This window comes from Chlorocebus sabaeus, chromosome 8, assembly GCF_047675955.1.
Source record: "Chlorocebus sabaeus isolate Y175 chromosome 8, mChlSab1.0.hap1, whole genome shotgun sequence".
NCBI classification, from domain to species: Eukaryota; Metazoa; Chordata; class Mammalia; order Primates; family Cercopithecidae; genus Chlorocebus; species Chlorocebus sabaeus.
The window spans coordinates 127,803,274-127,818,440 of record NC_132911.1 but is presented as its reverse complement, the minus strand read 5'-3'; the positions used below and the strand labels follow the sequence as shown (position 1 = coordinate 127,818,440).

The window sequence follows — 15,167 nt, the reverse complement described above, 5'->3', positions numbered from 1 at the left end:
CTTCCTTTCCATTGAGGGTCACAAAATCCTATTACGAAAGGCCACAACTTGCTCTGTCAATTTCCAAGGACCCCATGGAGAGCCTCTGAATCTGAAATTGAACATGGCTGTTTGCCTTTCCATTGTGCTCTGCGGGTTCCACAAATGGATTTTGAGCAACTCAGCTTAGCAACTACTGCCAGTGCTGCTAGGCCCTTGCTGAGGAAGTGGGGCCAGAAGACTTGGTCCTGGCCCTCCCTCCAGGGCTCACAAAGAGGCCACTCTACTTGGTCACTTAGCTTCACCTACTCAAATGCAAAGAGAGAAAGTGCTGAGGAAGCAGAGAAGTAGCAGCAGTGATTTCCATCCTTCCTTTGAGATTCAAATATTTAGCTGAGCTTTAATGGGCACTTTGGAGTTGGATCCCAGAAAGAGAGGAAAGTGTGTGAACAAAGATTTGGGTAATATGAGCTAATACTTAGCAAGTGCTTACTCTGTGCCAGGAATGATGCTAAGAGCTTTCAGGAAAGAAGTCACAACCAGTGAGCATGAGCGCTAGACGGAGAAAGACACAGATGAAGCTGAAGAATCCTGCTTAGTATGTGGACGAGCTGGGACTATATAAAGACTATTGCTGCACTCCTAAAGTTAGCAGCTTGTACATTTAAAAAAATATATACGCAAATTGGAATTGCTGGCAAGATGATGCAGAGTGTCTCACTTAAGTATCTAAGTTGGATTCATTCAACATTATTGAGCACCTTCCCAGGTGCTTTCAGGAACAGAATCCCATTTTTAATTTCATGTGTACTTTCAGCCTGGTTACATGTCTGCCCCTGCCTTCCCTCAACTGGGGCTCAGAAGACAATACCCCCAGATGAAGGCCTCAGAAGCAAAAGTGTTTCTCTGACCTTCTCCTGCCCTCCTCTCTCTCAGTCCCATTCGCCCCCAGGTTAGCCATAGAAACTAGAATCTCTCTTCCCTAGTGCAGGTCAGAGACACCAGAACCCCATTTCCCAAAAGCCAGCTATAAAACCTAAAAATATGACTCTAACTTTCCCTCTGCCTTTCTATGTAAAAATTGGCCATAAAGAAATTATCTGACCTACCTTGTCTAACTGTAGCCCATTCCAGAGAGGGTTCTGCCCACACCCAGAAGGAAAGAATGCTACAGACAGGCCAAGAAGTAGCTAGGCAGACAGGCCTTGCTGGGTTTCCCCGCTCAGTCCACTAGCATTAGATTATACCATTTTTATTGAATCATATTTCTATATGTCCATCCATACTTTGTTGAACCTAACCATAAAAATGAACGATTTCCCCCTATTTTTGGATCTTCCTTTTAAAGCCTCCCGTATGTTAATGTGTATATTTAATATATACATTAAATACATTTGTAAGCCTTTTCTCCTATTAATCTACCTTTTGTGGATTGATTTTTCAGCGAAGTTTCAGAGCGACAAGGGAAAGCTCTCCCTCGGCTCCTGCACCTGCTTCCCCACTCTCCTTCCTCTGTCATGTGCCCCTGACCAACCACAGCAAGGTATTTCCATTGAGAATAGCATGGAAAGGTAGGAAAAAAGAAAACACAACAGAGAAAAACAATTAAGAATGTAAAAATATATCAAGAAGCTGTGATCATTCATATATAAATATTGCATGAGACAAAATGCTAAAGTCTCAGTCTCCCCCGTGCCTCCCCCACTTCCCACGGGGTCCTGGTGCAAGACAACAAGCTCAAAAGGAAGAGGAAGCTTGGCAAGTGAGAGAAAAGAGAGAGAGAGAGGTAGTAACTCACATGAACTGTGTTGGAGTTGGTCAGTATTAGCAAGAGTGAGGTTTGTTTATGTGGTAGAGGTTTTACTCTGTGGCAGGACAGAGAAAGGTGCTTTTTAGCCATCACTTCCTGCTGCATCCTAGGAAAAGCTAGATGGAAAGCTGGAACCTGGAGAACAGGAGATGGACTCCCTGTTGTGGAGAGAAAGTAGGATAGGGATGGCAAAGAGAGTGAGAAGGAGTGAACTCAGCACAGAGCTAAGTCAAGGAGAAGAGGAAGGTTGAGCGCCACCCTCTGGGCTCTGAGAGCATCTAGCGCCTTCCTTAGGAAGGGTTTCCTTTTGGTGATAAATTTCCATTTCCAGCCCTCAGGAGCACAGTGGGGATAAGACTAAAAGGAGAGGATCCTAAACTTTTGAGTGGTGTGTTGGGCTGAGTTCTGCAAATTCTGTCCCATCATTTTTAGTAGCATTGTGAATATGTTTAAATTAGAGAAAAAGAAAGATCATGCAACCCAGGACCGCAAAACCTTCATTGCTGTTACTGATCATTACTTGGCCATGTGACTAAAGATGAGGCACTTTGTTTCCTCTGTATTAATAGTTCCCAAACAGGGCCTTTAGGAAGAGAAGTTTCCTAAAACTTACAAATAGCTATTCTGGATGCATAAGCTTGACAAACGTGGGTTTAAAAAGGTAAAGATGTTTCACATGGTACTGGTACCAAAACAGACATATAGATCAATGGAACAGAATAGAGACCTCAGAAATAACACCACACGTCTACAACCATCTGACCTTTGACAGACCTGATAAAAACAAGCAATGGGGAAAGGATTCCCTATTTAATAAATGGTGCTGGGAAAACTGGCTAGCCATATGCAGAAAACTGAAACTGGACTCCTTCCTTAAACCTTATACAAAAATTAACTCAAGATGGATTAAAGACTTAAATGTAAAACCCCAAACCATAAAACCCTAGAGGAAAACCTAGGCAATACCATTCAGGACATAGGCATGAGCAAATATTTTATGACAAAATCACCAAAAGCAACTGCAACCAATGCAGAAATAGACAAACGAGGTCTAATTAAACTAAAGGGCTTCTACAAAGCAAAAGAAACCATCAGAGCGAATGGGTAATCTACAGAATGGGATAAAATTTTTGCAATCTACCCATCTGACAAAGGGCTAATATCCAGAATCTACAAAGAACTTAAACAAATTTACAAGAAAAAATCAAACAACCCCATCAAAAAGTGGGCAAATGACATAAACAGACACTTTTCAAAAGAAGACATTTATACAGCCAACAAACATGAAAAAAGCTTAACATCACTGAAGTTTAAAATTCAAAACCACAATGAGATACCATCTCACATCAGTCAGAAAGGCAATTATAAAAAAATCAAGAAACAACAGATGCTGGCAAGGCTGTGGAGAAATAGGAACACTGTTGGTGGAAGTGTCAATTAGTTCAACCATTGTGGAAGACAGTGTGGTGATTCCTCAAGGATCTAGAACCAGAAATACCATTTGACCCAGCAATCCCACTACTGGCTATACACCCAAAGGATTATAAATCATTCTACTATAAAGAGATATGCACACGTATGTTTACTGTGGCACTGTTCACAATAGTAAAGACACGGAACCAACCCAAATGACCATCGATGATAGACTGGATAAAGAAAATGTTGCACATATACACCATGGAATACTATGCAGCCATAAAAAAAAATGAAATCATGTCCTTTGCAGGGACATGGATGAAGCTGGAAGCCATCATTCTCAGCAAGCTAACACAGGAACAGAAAACCAAACACTGCATGTTCTCATTCATAAGTGGGAGTTGAACAGTGAGAACACATGGACACAGGGAGGAGAACATCACACACCAAGGCCTGTCAGGGGGTGGGGGACAAGGGGAGGGAGGCCATTAGAACAAATACCTAATGCATGCAGGGCTTAAAGCCTAGGTGACAGGTCGACAGGTGCAGCAAACCACCATGGCACACGTTAACCTATGTAATGAATCTGTACATTGTGCACATGTATCCCGGAACTTAAAGTAAAATAAAATATAAAAAAAGTTAAAGATGTTTCCCAACTGCAGGACTTCTTGGAACCTTCCACTGGTTAATGGGCACTGTGAAACTGCAAGAGTTTCCAAGGTTACAACTGCAACTTCTTAAAAGCATTTGAACATGGAATATTTACAGAGCCACTCAAAGAACAATAGCTCCACAGAATAAAGCTTGAGGAGACTTTAGCTTAGAGAGTTTAGAGATTTATATTCTATGTTCCCCCCCCAGCCCCCGCCCACCTTCACTTCCTATTTCCCAGCTAAAAAATTGGAGTGAGTGGCAGATGAGGGAATACTCAGTGTCCCTGGTGCTGCCTTTGTTTTTTCTGGTCTTGCCCATTCAGTGAAGAGAAAGGGGCATGAAGAGAGATGGTGGGTGAGAAGGGACTTAAAGTCAGGAGTGAAAATCAAAACAGAAATGAAAATTGTCTTACTGAATCATCAAGATATTTTATCAAATTCGTATGATTGGATTCAACAAGATCCAGAAAGCTGCTGCCCAGAGCAATTCCAATGGCAAAAGGAAAATACAAATAAAGAAATAAGCTAAGGCCTACAGAAGAAGATAATATTCAGATGATGAATGCTCCATGGCAAAAGTTCTGCATTTTCAACTCTTCTAACCTCTGACTTTATTTGACAGCTGTTCTTTGTTCTAATTTTAAATAGTGCCAGGATACATCAAAATATTTAGAAGTGAGTAACTTTATACCACCTTTCTAGTATTTTTAGCACAGGGCCTTCTGAAGTGATCTGCTATTTTTAAGATAAATATTTCCTGCCTCCTTAGCATTCTTTGAATGGAGAAAGTTAAAGAAAATTCTTGATAATTGTGGTGAATGACTTGGGTGAAAAACTTTGTTTTTCAGTTATAGTTTTACTGGAGTGGGTTTAAAAGCCATTTTAGGCCAGGCACAATGGCTCACATCTATAATCTCAGTGCTTTGGGAGTCCAAGGAAGGCAGAAGAATTACTTGAGGCCAGGAGTTTGAGATAAGCCTGGGTTACTTAGTAAGATCCCATCTCTATGAGAAATAAAAATTAGCAAGATGTGGTGGCACATGCCTGTAGACCTAGCTATTCAGGAGGCTGAGGTGAGAGGATTGCTTGAGCCTAGAAGTTCAAGGTTGCAGTGAGCTGTGATTTTACCACTGCACCCCAGACTTGGCAACAGAGTAAGATGCTGTCTCTAAAACAAAATCATTTTACATACATGACAGAAAATAACACAGAGAGCCTCAAACAACTCGCTGGATATGAGGGGGACATAATTACAGCAACGTCCTCTTGGAATGTGGATGTCTAGCTGTTCGAATGCTAGCATTTATTGAGTGATTATTCTGTGAGGCACAACTACATGTTATTTACTTGCATTTATTCACTTGTTCCTCACAATAATCTCCATTTCATGAATGAAAAATAGGATGAACATTTTTTATCCATTTGAAGGTTGAAGAACATTAAGTTGCCCAAGGTCATACAACTAGTATATATTGGCTCTGGAATTCTGTTATGGGTTTAATTGTGGTACCACAAAATTTATATGTTGAAGTTCTAATCCCCAAAACCCAAAATATGACTTTATTTGGAAATAGGGTCAATGTAGACATAATTAGTTAAGTTAAAATTACATTGTACTGCAGTAGGGTAGGTCCCTAATCCCATATGACTGGAGTCAGAAAAAGAATGTCAGATGAAGAAATAGACACAGAGGAAGAATGTCATATGGAGATTGGCGCCATTCTAGTAAAAGCCGTGCAACCAACCAGAAGCTAGAGGAGAGGCCTGGAACATGCTCCTCCCTAACAACTTCAAGGGAACATGGCCCTGCCAACACCTTGACCTAGGAATTCTAACCTTTAGAACCATGAGATAATACGTTTCTGTTGTTTAAGCCAGTCAGTTTATGCTACTTTGTTACAGTAGCCCTAGTGATCTCATACAAATTCCAGACCAAAATCACCTTATTTCAAAGCCCATGCTTTAAACCATTATCCCACACTGCCTCTCATGCTTAATAATAGGGCCCTTCTGTCTGCAACATTCAACGATCACATCTACAGTAAACTCTTGAGATTGGACGGCACTTAGAGGCTATTTAATTTAGCTGCCTGCTGCCATGTTTGTATCAAATAATTGCTTAGGGTGTGCTAACACCTCTAAGGATGAGGAATGCATTATGGACTTCCATTTAGGAAACTATTTCCCTTTAATGTCTTTGTAGGGCCTGATTTTTACCTGCTGGGTCTCTCTCTCCCCTATACCTCCCCCTCCATCTATGTACTAGCCCCCAAAACACTGAAACTACTCTCTCGTGCTGTCAAATCTTCTCAGCTAAGAATTGCTATCTCTACCTGTTCCTCTATGGCATGCTTTTGAACATTTTCTCCCTCCTTGAGTTAGTAAAGGAATAATTATTTTATAGCAAGAAACCAGAACTGATATTGGGAGGACAGTTAGCTATAGGTTAGGAAAAGTTAATCAGTCAACTTGTACTCATCAGTTGCTGGTGGGGGTAAAGACTTTGGACACATTTTCCTCTTATTCATTCATTTCTACTTACTGGGATAAAAATGTATTTGGAGGGGAGGTAAAATACCCAGGGCCTCCAAGCAAAGCTCAAATCTTGAGTTAGAGACAGTAGAATCTGTCCAGAGATACATGTCTTTAAGGACCCACTCAGAAGGCATCAGGGGACTCTGTCTTGATAAAGGGTGAGGGACCCCCAAGTTGAAAATTTTATATTTTTACAACTTAAAGTCACAAGGAATCCTGAACTAGCTGTTCTGTCCTTCTTATAGTTTTCTTTGAAGCTATTTTAAAATACAGATTAACTCATGTGAGAAGATGCCATGGACAAATTACACAAGTGAAAAAGTAGTGAGGAAACTGATAGAAAAACATTTATTCTAAGAAATCATAGATGACACAAACAAATGCAAATACCTCCAATGCTCATGGATTGGAAGAATCAATATCATGAAAATAAACATACTGCCCCAAACAATCAACAGATTCAATGCCCCTCCTATCAAGATACCAACATCATTTTTTGCAGAATTAGAAAAAACTATCCTAAAATTCATATGGAGCCAAAGAAGAGCCCAAATTGCCAAAGCAATCCTAAGCAAAAAGAACAAATCTAGAGGCATCACATTACCTAACTTCAAATTATACAAGGCTATAGTTACCAAAATAACATGGTACTGGTATAAAAGTAGATATATAGGCCAGTGGAATAGAATAGACAACCTAGAAATGAAGTCAAATATTTATAACCAATTGGTCTTCAGTAAAGCATACAAAAACACAAATTGGAGAAAGGATGCCTTATCAATAAATGGTACTGGGGAAACAAGATAGCCACCTGTAGAAGAATGAACCTGGATCTCTATTTCTTTTCTTTTCTTTCTTTTTTTTTTTTTTTTTTTTTTTTTTGAGATGTAGTCTTGCTCTGTCACCCAGGCTGGAGTGCAGTGGTGCGATCTCAGCTCACTGCAAGCTCCACCTCCTGGGTTCACGCCATTCTCCGGCCTCAGCCTCCCGAGTAGCTGGGACTACAGGCGCCCGCCACCTCGTCCGGCTAGTTTTTTGTATTTTTTAGTAGAGACAGGGTTTCACCGTGTTAGCCAGGATGGTCTCGATCTCCTGACCTCGTGATCTGCCCGTCTCAGCCTCCCGAAGTGCTGGGATTACAGGCTTGAGCCACCGCGCCCGGCCTGGATCTCTATTTCTCACCAGATACAAAAAATTAACTCAAGATGGATTAAAGACTTAAATCTGAGACCTGAAACCATAAAACCTCTAGAAGAAAACCTAGAAAAAACTCTTCTGGCAAAGAATTTATGACTAAGACACCAAAAACAAATGCAACAAAAACAAAAATAAATGGTACCTAATTAAACTAAAAAGCTTCTGCACAGCCAAAGAACCATCAGAGTAAACAGAAACCTACAGAATGGGAGGAAAGATTTGCAAATTATATGTCCCGTAAAGGACTAATATCCAGAATCTACAAGGAACTCAAACAAATCAACATGAAAAAAAGAAATAATTTCATTAAAAAGTGGGTAAAAGACATGAATAACTATCTCCCCAAAGAAGATATACAAATGGCCAAGAGATATATGAAAAAAAAAAAAATGCTCAACATCACTAATCATCAGGGAAATGCAAATTAAAACAATGATTGAGATACCACATTACCCCAGCCAGAATGGCCATTATTAAAAAGTCAAAAAAACAGTAGATGTTGGCATGGATGCAGCTAAAAAGGAACACTTTTATACTGCTGATGGGACTGTAAATTAGCACAATCTCTATGGAAAACAGTATAGAGATTTCTCAAAGAACTAAAAGTAGATCTACCATTCAACCCAGCAAGCCCACTACCCGCTACTGGGTATCTACCCAAAGAAAAAGTTCACAAAGGCACCAGCACATATATGTTTATTGTAGCACAATTCAAAATTGCAAAGGTATGGAATCAACACCTAAGTGTCCATCACCTGATGACTGGATTAAGAAAATGTGAGATATATATATACACACACACACACACACACACACACACACACACACCATGGACTCAGCCATAAAAAAAAGGATGAAATAATGTCTTTTGCAGCAACTTGAATAGAGGTAGAGGCCATTATTTATTCTAAGTAACTCAAGAATGGAAAACCAAATACTGTATGTTCTCACTTACGTGCAGGAACTAAGCTATGAGTATGAAAAGTCATACAGAGTGGTATAATGGACACTGAAAACTCAGAAAGGGGGAGGGTAGGATGGGGATGAGGGACAAAAACTACCCATTCATACATTGTACACTACTCAGGGGACAGTTGCACTGAAATTCTGGATTTCACCACTATTCAACTTATCCATGTAATCACAAACCACTTGTACTCCTAAAGCTATTGAAATTGAAAAAAAAAAAAAAAATTTTGGCCAGGAACAGTGGCTCATGCTTGTAATCCCAGCACTCGGGGAGGCTGAGGCAGGTGGATCACGAGGTCAGGAATTTGAGACCAGCCTGGCCAACATAGTGAAACCCCATCTCTACTAAAAATACAAAAAATTAGCTGGGCTTGGTGGCGGGCATCTGTAATCCCAGCTCCTTGGAAGACTGAGGCAGGAGAACACTTGAATCTGGGAGGCAGAGGTTGCAGTGAGCCAAGGTCACACCACTGCACTCTAGTCCTGGTGACAGTGCAAGACACCATCATCTCGGGGAGGAAAAAAAAAAACCTTAAGGTTAATTGTTATTAATACTAGCAATCAAAAAGGTAAAAATTAAAGTAACCCATTAGATTAAAAAAGAAACTTATGTGTGTCTGGTGATGTAACAGTTAAAAAATTTGAAAGAATTCCACCTAAAAGTGGTCTACTGAATTGCAATTTGAACCAAGAGACACCAAGATGTATTAGTTGTCCTCCTACCTTTGAAAGCACTGGGGAACGGTGAGAGCCATGGACACACACTAGAAAGTCTGAGCCACCCTAGAGAAACAGAAATCTCCCTTCTTTTAGTTACAATACTGCACACTTACTTTGAGGAAGTGAGTTTTGATCTTGCCGCAGTGTTTGCCCATCTGCCCCGTGACCGGGGAATAGAGGAGGTCTTTGGAGGCAATGCGGGCGTAGGCCACTCTCCTGTTGTTGCTGAGCATCCAGATGAAAACATCAGGGATAGTGTGCTGGGGCTGTGGGAATGGGATTTGAAAGGTTGGTACCGAACAAATGCACTTGCAGAGTTCTGCTATCCGGAAACAGTCCCTCTTCGACAAAACAAATGCTGTGACTGACACCATCTAGGCACTGAAACATCTATGCCATCAGGCAAATTAAGCACAGTTTCCTAGAGAAGAGAAAGCCTTATTTAGGTCATGAATTAAAAGTGCATACAGCCGGGCATGCTGGCTCACACCTGTAATCCCAGCACTTCGGGAGGCCAAAGCGGGTGGATCATGAGGTCAGGAGTTCGAGACCATCCTGGTCAATATGGTGAAACCATGTCTCTACTAAAAATACAAAAATTAGCCAGGGGTAGTGGCACTCGCCTATAGTTCCAGCTACTGAGGAGGCTGAGGCAGAAGAATAGCTTGAACCCAGGAGGCGGAGGAGGTTGCAGTGAGCCAAATCATGCCATTGCACTCCAGCCTGGGCAACAGAGCGAGACTCCATCCCAAAAAATAAAAAAAGCGCATACAAACCCACGTGTCAAATTGCCCATATGAGAACATGCAAGTCGGACTTGTGATTTGGCGTCTTTGGTAGCCTACTTTTCTCCATCTGCAGGACAAACACTTTTGCACAACTACCCATGGATTTTTTCCAATCTTGTAATAATGATTTAGTTTTAAGCACTCCTCAGAGCCAGATAACATTTCCAGAATATTCAAATGAAACAACAAAAACAAAAATCTATGAATGTCTTTGAATGACTTTACTTACACTTGCTCTTAGGCAAATATTTCTACAAGGAACTGTGTACCTATAATATGATTGCAAAATATTTTATTTCCAGTTTAAGTGGTTATTCAGCAGGAACTCAGCTAAATTGCACAGGAAATTAGACTTTAAAGTTGAATTAATCAAGATAGGAAGAGTAGAATTCCATGCCAAGTGGCCCATTATGTTGTAAATGTTTGAAATGCACATTTCTGAACAAACGAAATTCTCAAAACAAAAAGAGGTATATTGTTATAAACAAGGCTTTGACATTCCTGGACTGGAAGCAGATGCTCTGTGTTTCCAATCCCTAGTGATCAGGTGTAACTAATCCCCGAAGAGGGCATCCCTTCTCTCTTCTGAGTGCTTATTCAAATTCCTATGTCTACTGACTGCTTGTCTCACCGAGTAATATGCCTCCAGGGAATGACTGATTTGCAATAAGAACTGCAATTTTCAAGAAAAACAGAAGCAGTAAATCTCTCTCCCTGAAATCTTTCCACAAAAAAACCCTGTTTTAGAAGTTTCTACACATTTGCAGGCTTCAAGAACGAATGTCAGTATCTGACAGATGCAAATATGAGGGCTCTTTTTAAACAGGTCATTCTAGAAGTCACCAGAAGACACTGTTTACAACTAACTTTAAAATGAGAAGCTGCCGTACCCTTTACTGGGCACGAATTTAAATCCTTTTACAGTTGAAAACCTATCAAAGTTCCCGGTGCATATGTTGACTTCACCCAAGCCCATTAGCAAATGTGCCTTTTACTTTGCTGAATGCTCAGGTTTTTTTTTTTTTTTTTAAAAATCAATAAAGCTGTACATTTTTGGTTTAATTTAAAAATCTCTTCTCTAAACTAGGAGTGCCTGCGCAGCCCACTAGGGCTGGGGAGAAAAACATTGATTCATATTTCACCCGTACCAACCGTTCAAACCTCCTTGGAAGACATTCAGTCTAACCTTCCAAATGAGGTTTGCCTTTAGAGTCAGTTACCTCGTCAACAAGAAAGCGGATTTTTTCCACAAAGTTTTGGGCTTCGTGAATCATTTCATCAAGAGGTAACTTTTTCTTCTGCTGCTGAATGATCCCCTTGGCCTCCTTGCACATTGCTTCCTAAAACAAGACAAGAGTCAGTGTAGGTCTTTCTAGAGATCTGGACAACAAGCAGTATCCTGTTGCTGAAGAGGTGTGAGGGTCCTGGTGAGCTCCACACTAAGCCACTCACGTGGACTGTTCCAGGGTCTGCCGCCGTGCATGCTGCCACCTTAGTGGAAACTTCACAGGATTATGGAGGCAGTAATATCATCTCACCTCCGCTTGACAGATGAGAAGCTGAGGCCCAGAAAGGCCACAGGCTTATCAAGGTCACATGGCTTATTAACCAGCACCTGAATCTAAGTTGATATGGTTTGGCTGTGTCCCATCCAAATTTCATCTTGAACTGTAATTCCCATAATCCCCACATATCATGGGAGGGACCTGGTGGGAGGTAATTTAATCATGGAGGCGTTTACCCTCATGCTGTTCTCGTGATAGTGAGTAAAGTTCTCACGATATCTGATGGTTTTATAAGAAGCTTTTCCCCCTTTTGCTTGGCACTTCTCTTGCCTGCCACCATGTAAGATATGATTTGCTCCTTCTTGCCTTCCACCATGACTGGCGGCCACCATGGCCTCCTAGCCATGTGGAACTGTGCGTCAATTAAACCTCTTTCCTTTATAATTACCCAGTCTTGGGTATGTCTTTATTAGCAGTGTGAGAACAGAGGCTTTCTGATCTTTAACAACAACAACAACTACGATAATAGCAGCCTAAGGTGTACTGAGATGTTCCTCTGTGCCAGGCAATATTCTAACCACTGTATTAATCCTTTGTTACTCCTCATAACAGCCTTATGAGGTAAGTTCTATTATTCCCATTTTACAGCTGAGGAAGCAATAATGCAGCTACTGAACGGCAGAGCCAGAGCTGACCCCCAGCTACATCCAGAGTCCGGTGCTTAACCACTGCACTCACCACCTCTTCCCGGAGGTATGGTGGCTGCTTTCAGACCAAGAAGACATCATATGAGAAATGCTGCCAGAAAGTTCAGTGTAAGTGGTTGGAAAACCCAAAAGAGTTTGATTCATTTGTTCAGCTCACATTTATGTGCTTAGGAAAAAAGTATTTACAGTGACTTCTAAGACCCTGTGTGAGTTGGCCCTGCCACTGTCTGCTTCATCTTATAATATTCCTTCCTCGCTCACTGTGCCTCAGGCATACTGGTCCTCAGAAGCCCTAGAACATGACAAACTTTCTCCATCCTAAAGCTGGTGTATTAGTCTTTTCTCATGCTGCTAATAAAGACATACCCGAGACTGGGTAATTTATAAAGGAAAGAGGTTTAATAGCGAACTCACAGTTCTACATGGCTGGGGAGGCCTCATGGGGAAAATCATGGTGGAAGGCAAGGAGAAGCAAGCCACGTCTTACGTGGGTGGTGGCAGGCAAAGAAAGAGAGTTTGTGCAGGGAAACTACCCTTTATAAACCATCAGATCTCATGAGACTTATTCACTATCATGACAACAGCATGGGAAAGACCTGCCCCCATGATTCAATTACCTCCCAGCAGATCCCTCCCACAACACGTGAGAGTTCAAGATGAGATTTGGGTGGAGACACAGCCAAACCATATTAGCTGGTATGCTTGGTGTTTCCTCTTGCTCAAATGTTCTTCCTAGTCTCTACATGGCTGGTTTCTTCTCATCTTTAAGGCCTCAACTTAAATGTCACCACTGCATCATATGCCCCCATGTTTTCCTGATCCTTGTGGCTTTTTAGAATTTCCTTTTGAATCACAATCTGTAATAATTTTTATGTATTTTCTGTTTACCTGTCTATCTTCTATCTTAACCATTAATGTGTAAACTTCAGCAGGACAAGGACCTCCTCTGTCTTGTCCTTATTGTATGCTCAGTGTCTAACAGAGTTTCTGGCACATAGGTGTTAAATAAATGTTTATGGAATGAATGAACTACTCAATCTAGAAATTCTTCAAGGACAAGCACCAAGTTCTTCTAGCTTTGTTCCCAGCATCTAGAGGAGTGTGTGGCACGTAGGAAGCCTCTGCTAATGTTGACTGGAAGAAATGCATACCTGTTATCTACCAGGCACTATGCTTGGAGCCCAGGTCTGGGACAGAGAGAAGAAATAATGCTTCATTTCCCCAAGACATTGACAGTTTGGTGAGGTGAAAACAATACATGCACATAATTAAAATGTATGAAGCACTGTGGTACTAGACAGGGGCAAAGCTGGTTACCTGGAGAGTATGACATTTGAGCTGAATTTTAATATGTGAATAGAATTCATCAGAGAGTAAGAAGACAGAGGGAACAGTTACGTGTGAATATACATAATCATCGAGGATTCAAAATTGTCAGAGCATAGACACACGGGAACAAACTAAAGAGGGATAAGGCTGGGATGCTAGGTTGGGGCCAGACATTAAACAGCCCAATATATCATGCAAAAGGGATTTAGACTTTATCCTATGAATGATTGAGAGAATCCAATGATTTTTTTGAATAATGATCTAATCAGGCTTGTGTTTTAGAAAGATCATGCTGGTTGTGATATGGAAGATGGATTAGAGGAAGACTTTTGCAATACTCTAGAACAGAGATGCTAAGAAACTCAGTTTAGGCAGTGACTCTGAAGATGAAGAAGTGGAGTTCATTCCAGAGTCACTAAGAGGCAGAATCTACAGGACCTAGTATTCAAATGGCTACTTAAGGTGAGAGACAAAGAGCCAATGTTGAAGCTTAGCCTTCTTGTCTGAGCAGTCAGTCTAGCTGGTGGTACCAAGGCAGGATGTTGAACAAGTTGAGATAAGGTGATGGGCTCAGTAGGATACACAGAGGTTGAGGTGATATAAGCATGGAGATGCCCACTAGGAGGCTGGAAATGCAGGTCTAGAGATGAGGAGGGAGACCTAGGCCACTAAAAAAGATATTGAAATAATCAGGCTAAGGGCTGTTAGACAATGTGAAGACAGAACTCTGCAGAAAACATGGAGCAGAGGGAAGCTGCAGAGATAGCACTTCAGCCAGAGGTGCTGAAAAAAGCCAGCATAGGAAGAAGGTCTTATTGATGGTGGGAATCTAGCCTCCCTGAAATGTTCCAGAGGACAGAAAAGCAGCATTCTGGGAAGAAGGATGGATGAGGAGTTAGGAGACCTGGGTTTTAGTTTTTGGACTACAGTTAACTAGCTGTGATCTTTAGAAAAAGTCATTTAATCTCTCTGAGCCCCACTCATACTTTAAAATGTCCCTGAGAAGTCAAGCACTGAGTAAGCTTTCTTTGCAGAATTATCCTGGCCTCACATGAAATGTCCCTTGGTGCCCTTGCTGGAACTGACATTTCCAATTGAGATAATCCAGGGCCTGACTTGGTCTGGCAATTCTAGTCACCAGTCATTAAAGAAGAACTGGGCAACTATTAGGCACCTAGTACATGCAGGTTCCCAGGACACAGAGGGATATCAACTCCTGACCTGTTCTCAAGAAGCACTTACAAATTTTAACACAATTCTCAATAGGAAGAACCTGAAGTCAAGGAGCACAGTTATTTCTTTTGATCTCTTGGCTTGTGGGGCACAGGGCCAAGCAAGTCTACTGCCTTTAACAAAATATGAAGGTCAAGAAAATGAGCTAGAGGGCACCTATTCTCCATCAGAATAGGAAGTAGGACCAGTGGGCTTCTAGTTCATCCTTATAAACCTTCAATAAATGTTCATTTCTTTCCAACTTAACAAATGTTCCCTTCTCACTCTTGTCTCTGCATCCCAAAAATGTATGACCTTTAAACCTTATCCTCATTTGGTCTGTG

At 41.2% G+C, this 15,167-nt stretch overlaps 1 protein-coding gene across 1 annotated transcript in view; it reads right to left on the bottom strand.

The window, feature by feature from the left end:
• FER1L6 (fer-1 like family member 6) overlaps positions 1-15,167 on the bottom strand; it is a 266,543-nt gene that overhangs the window by 83,881 nt on the left and 167,495 nt on the right. Inside the window, exons 17-18 of the mRNA XM_038000171.2 lie at positions 11,291-11,410; positions 9,396-9,548 (exon numbers count right to left, since the gene is read on the bottom strand). Coding sequence (XP_037856099.2) covers positions 9,396-9,548; positions 11,291-11,410 — 273 coding nt within the window. The remainder of the gene's footprint in view (positions 1-9,395; positions 9,549-11,290; positions 11,411-15,167) is intronic.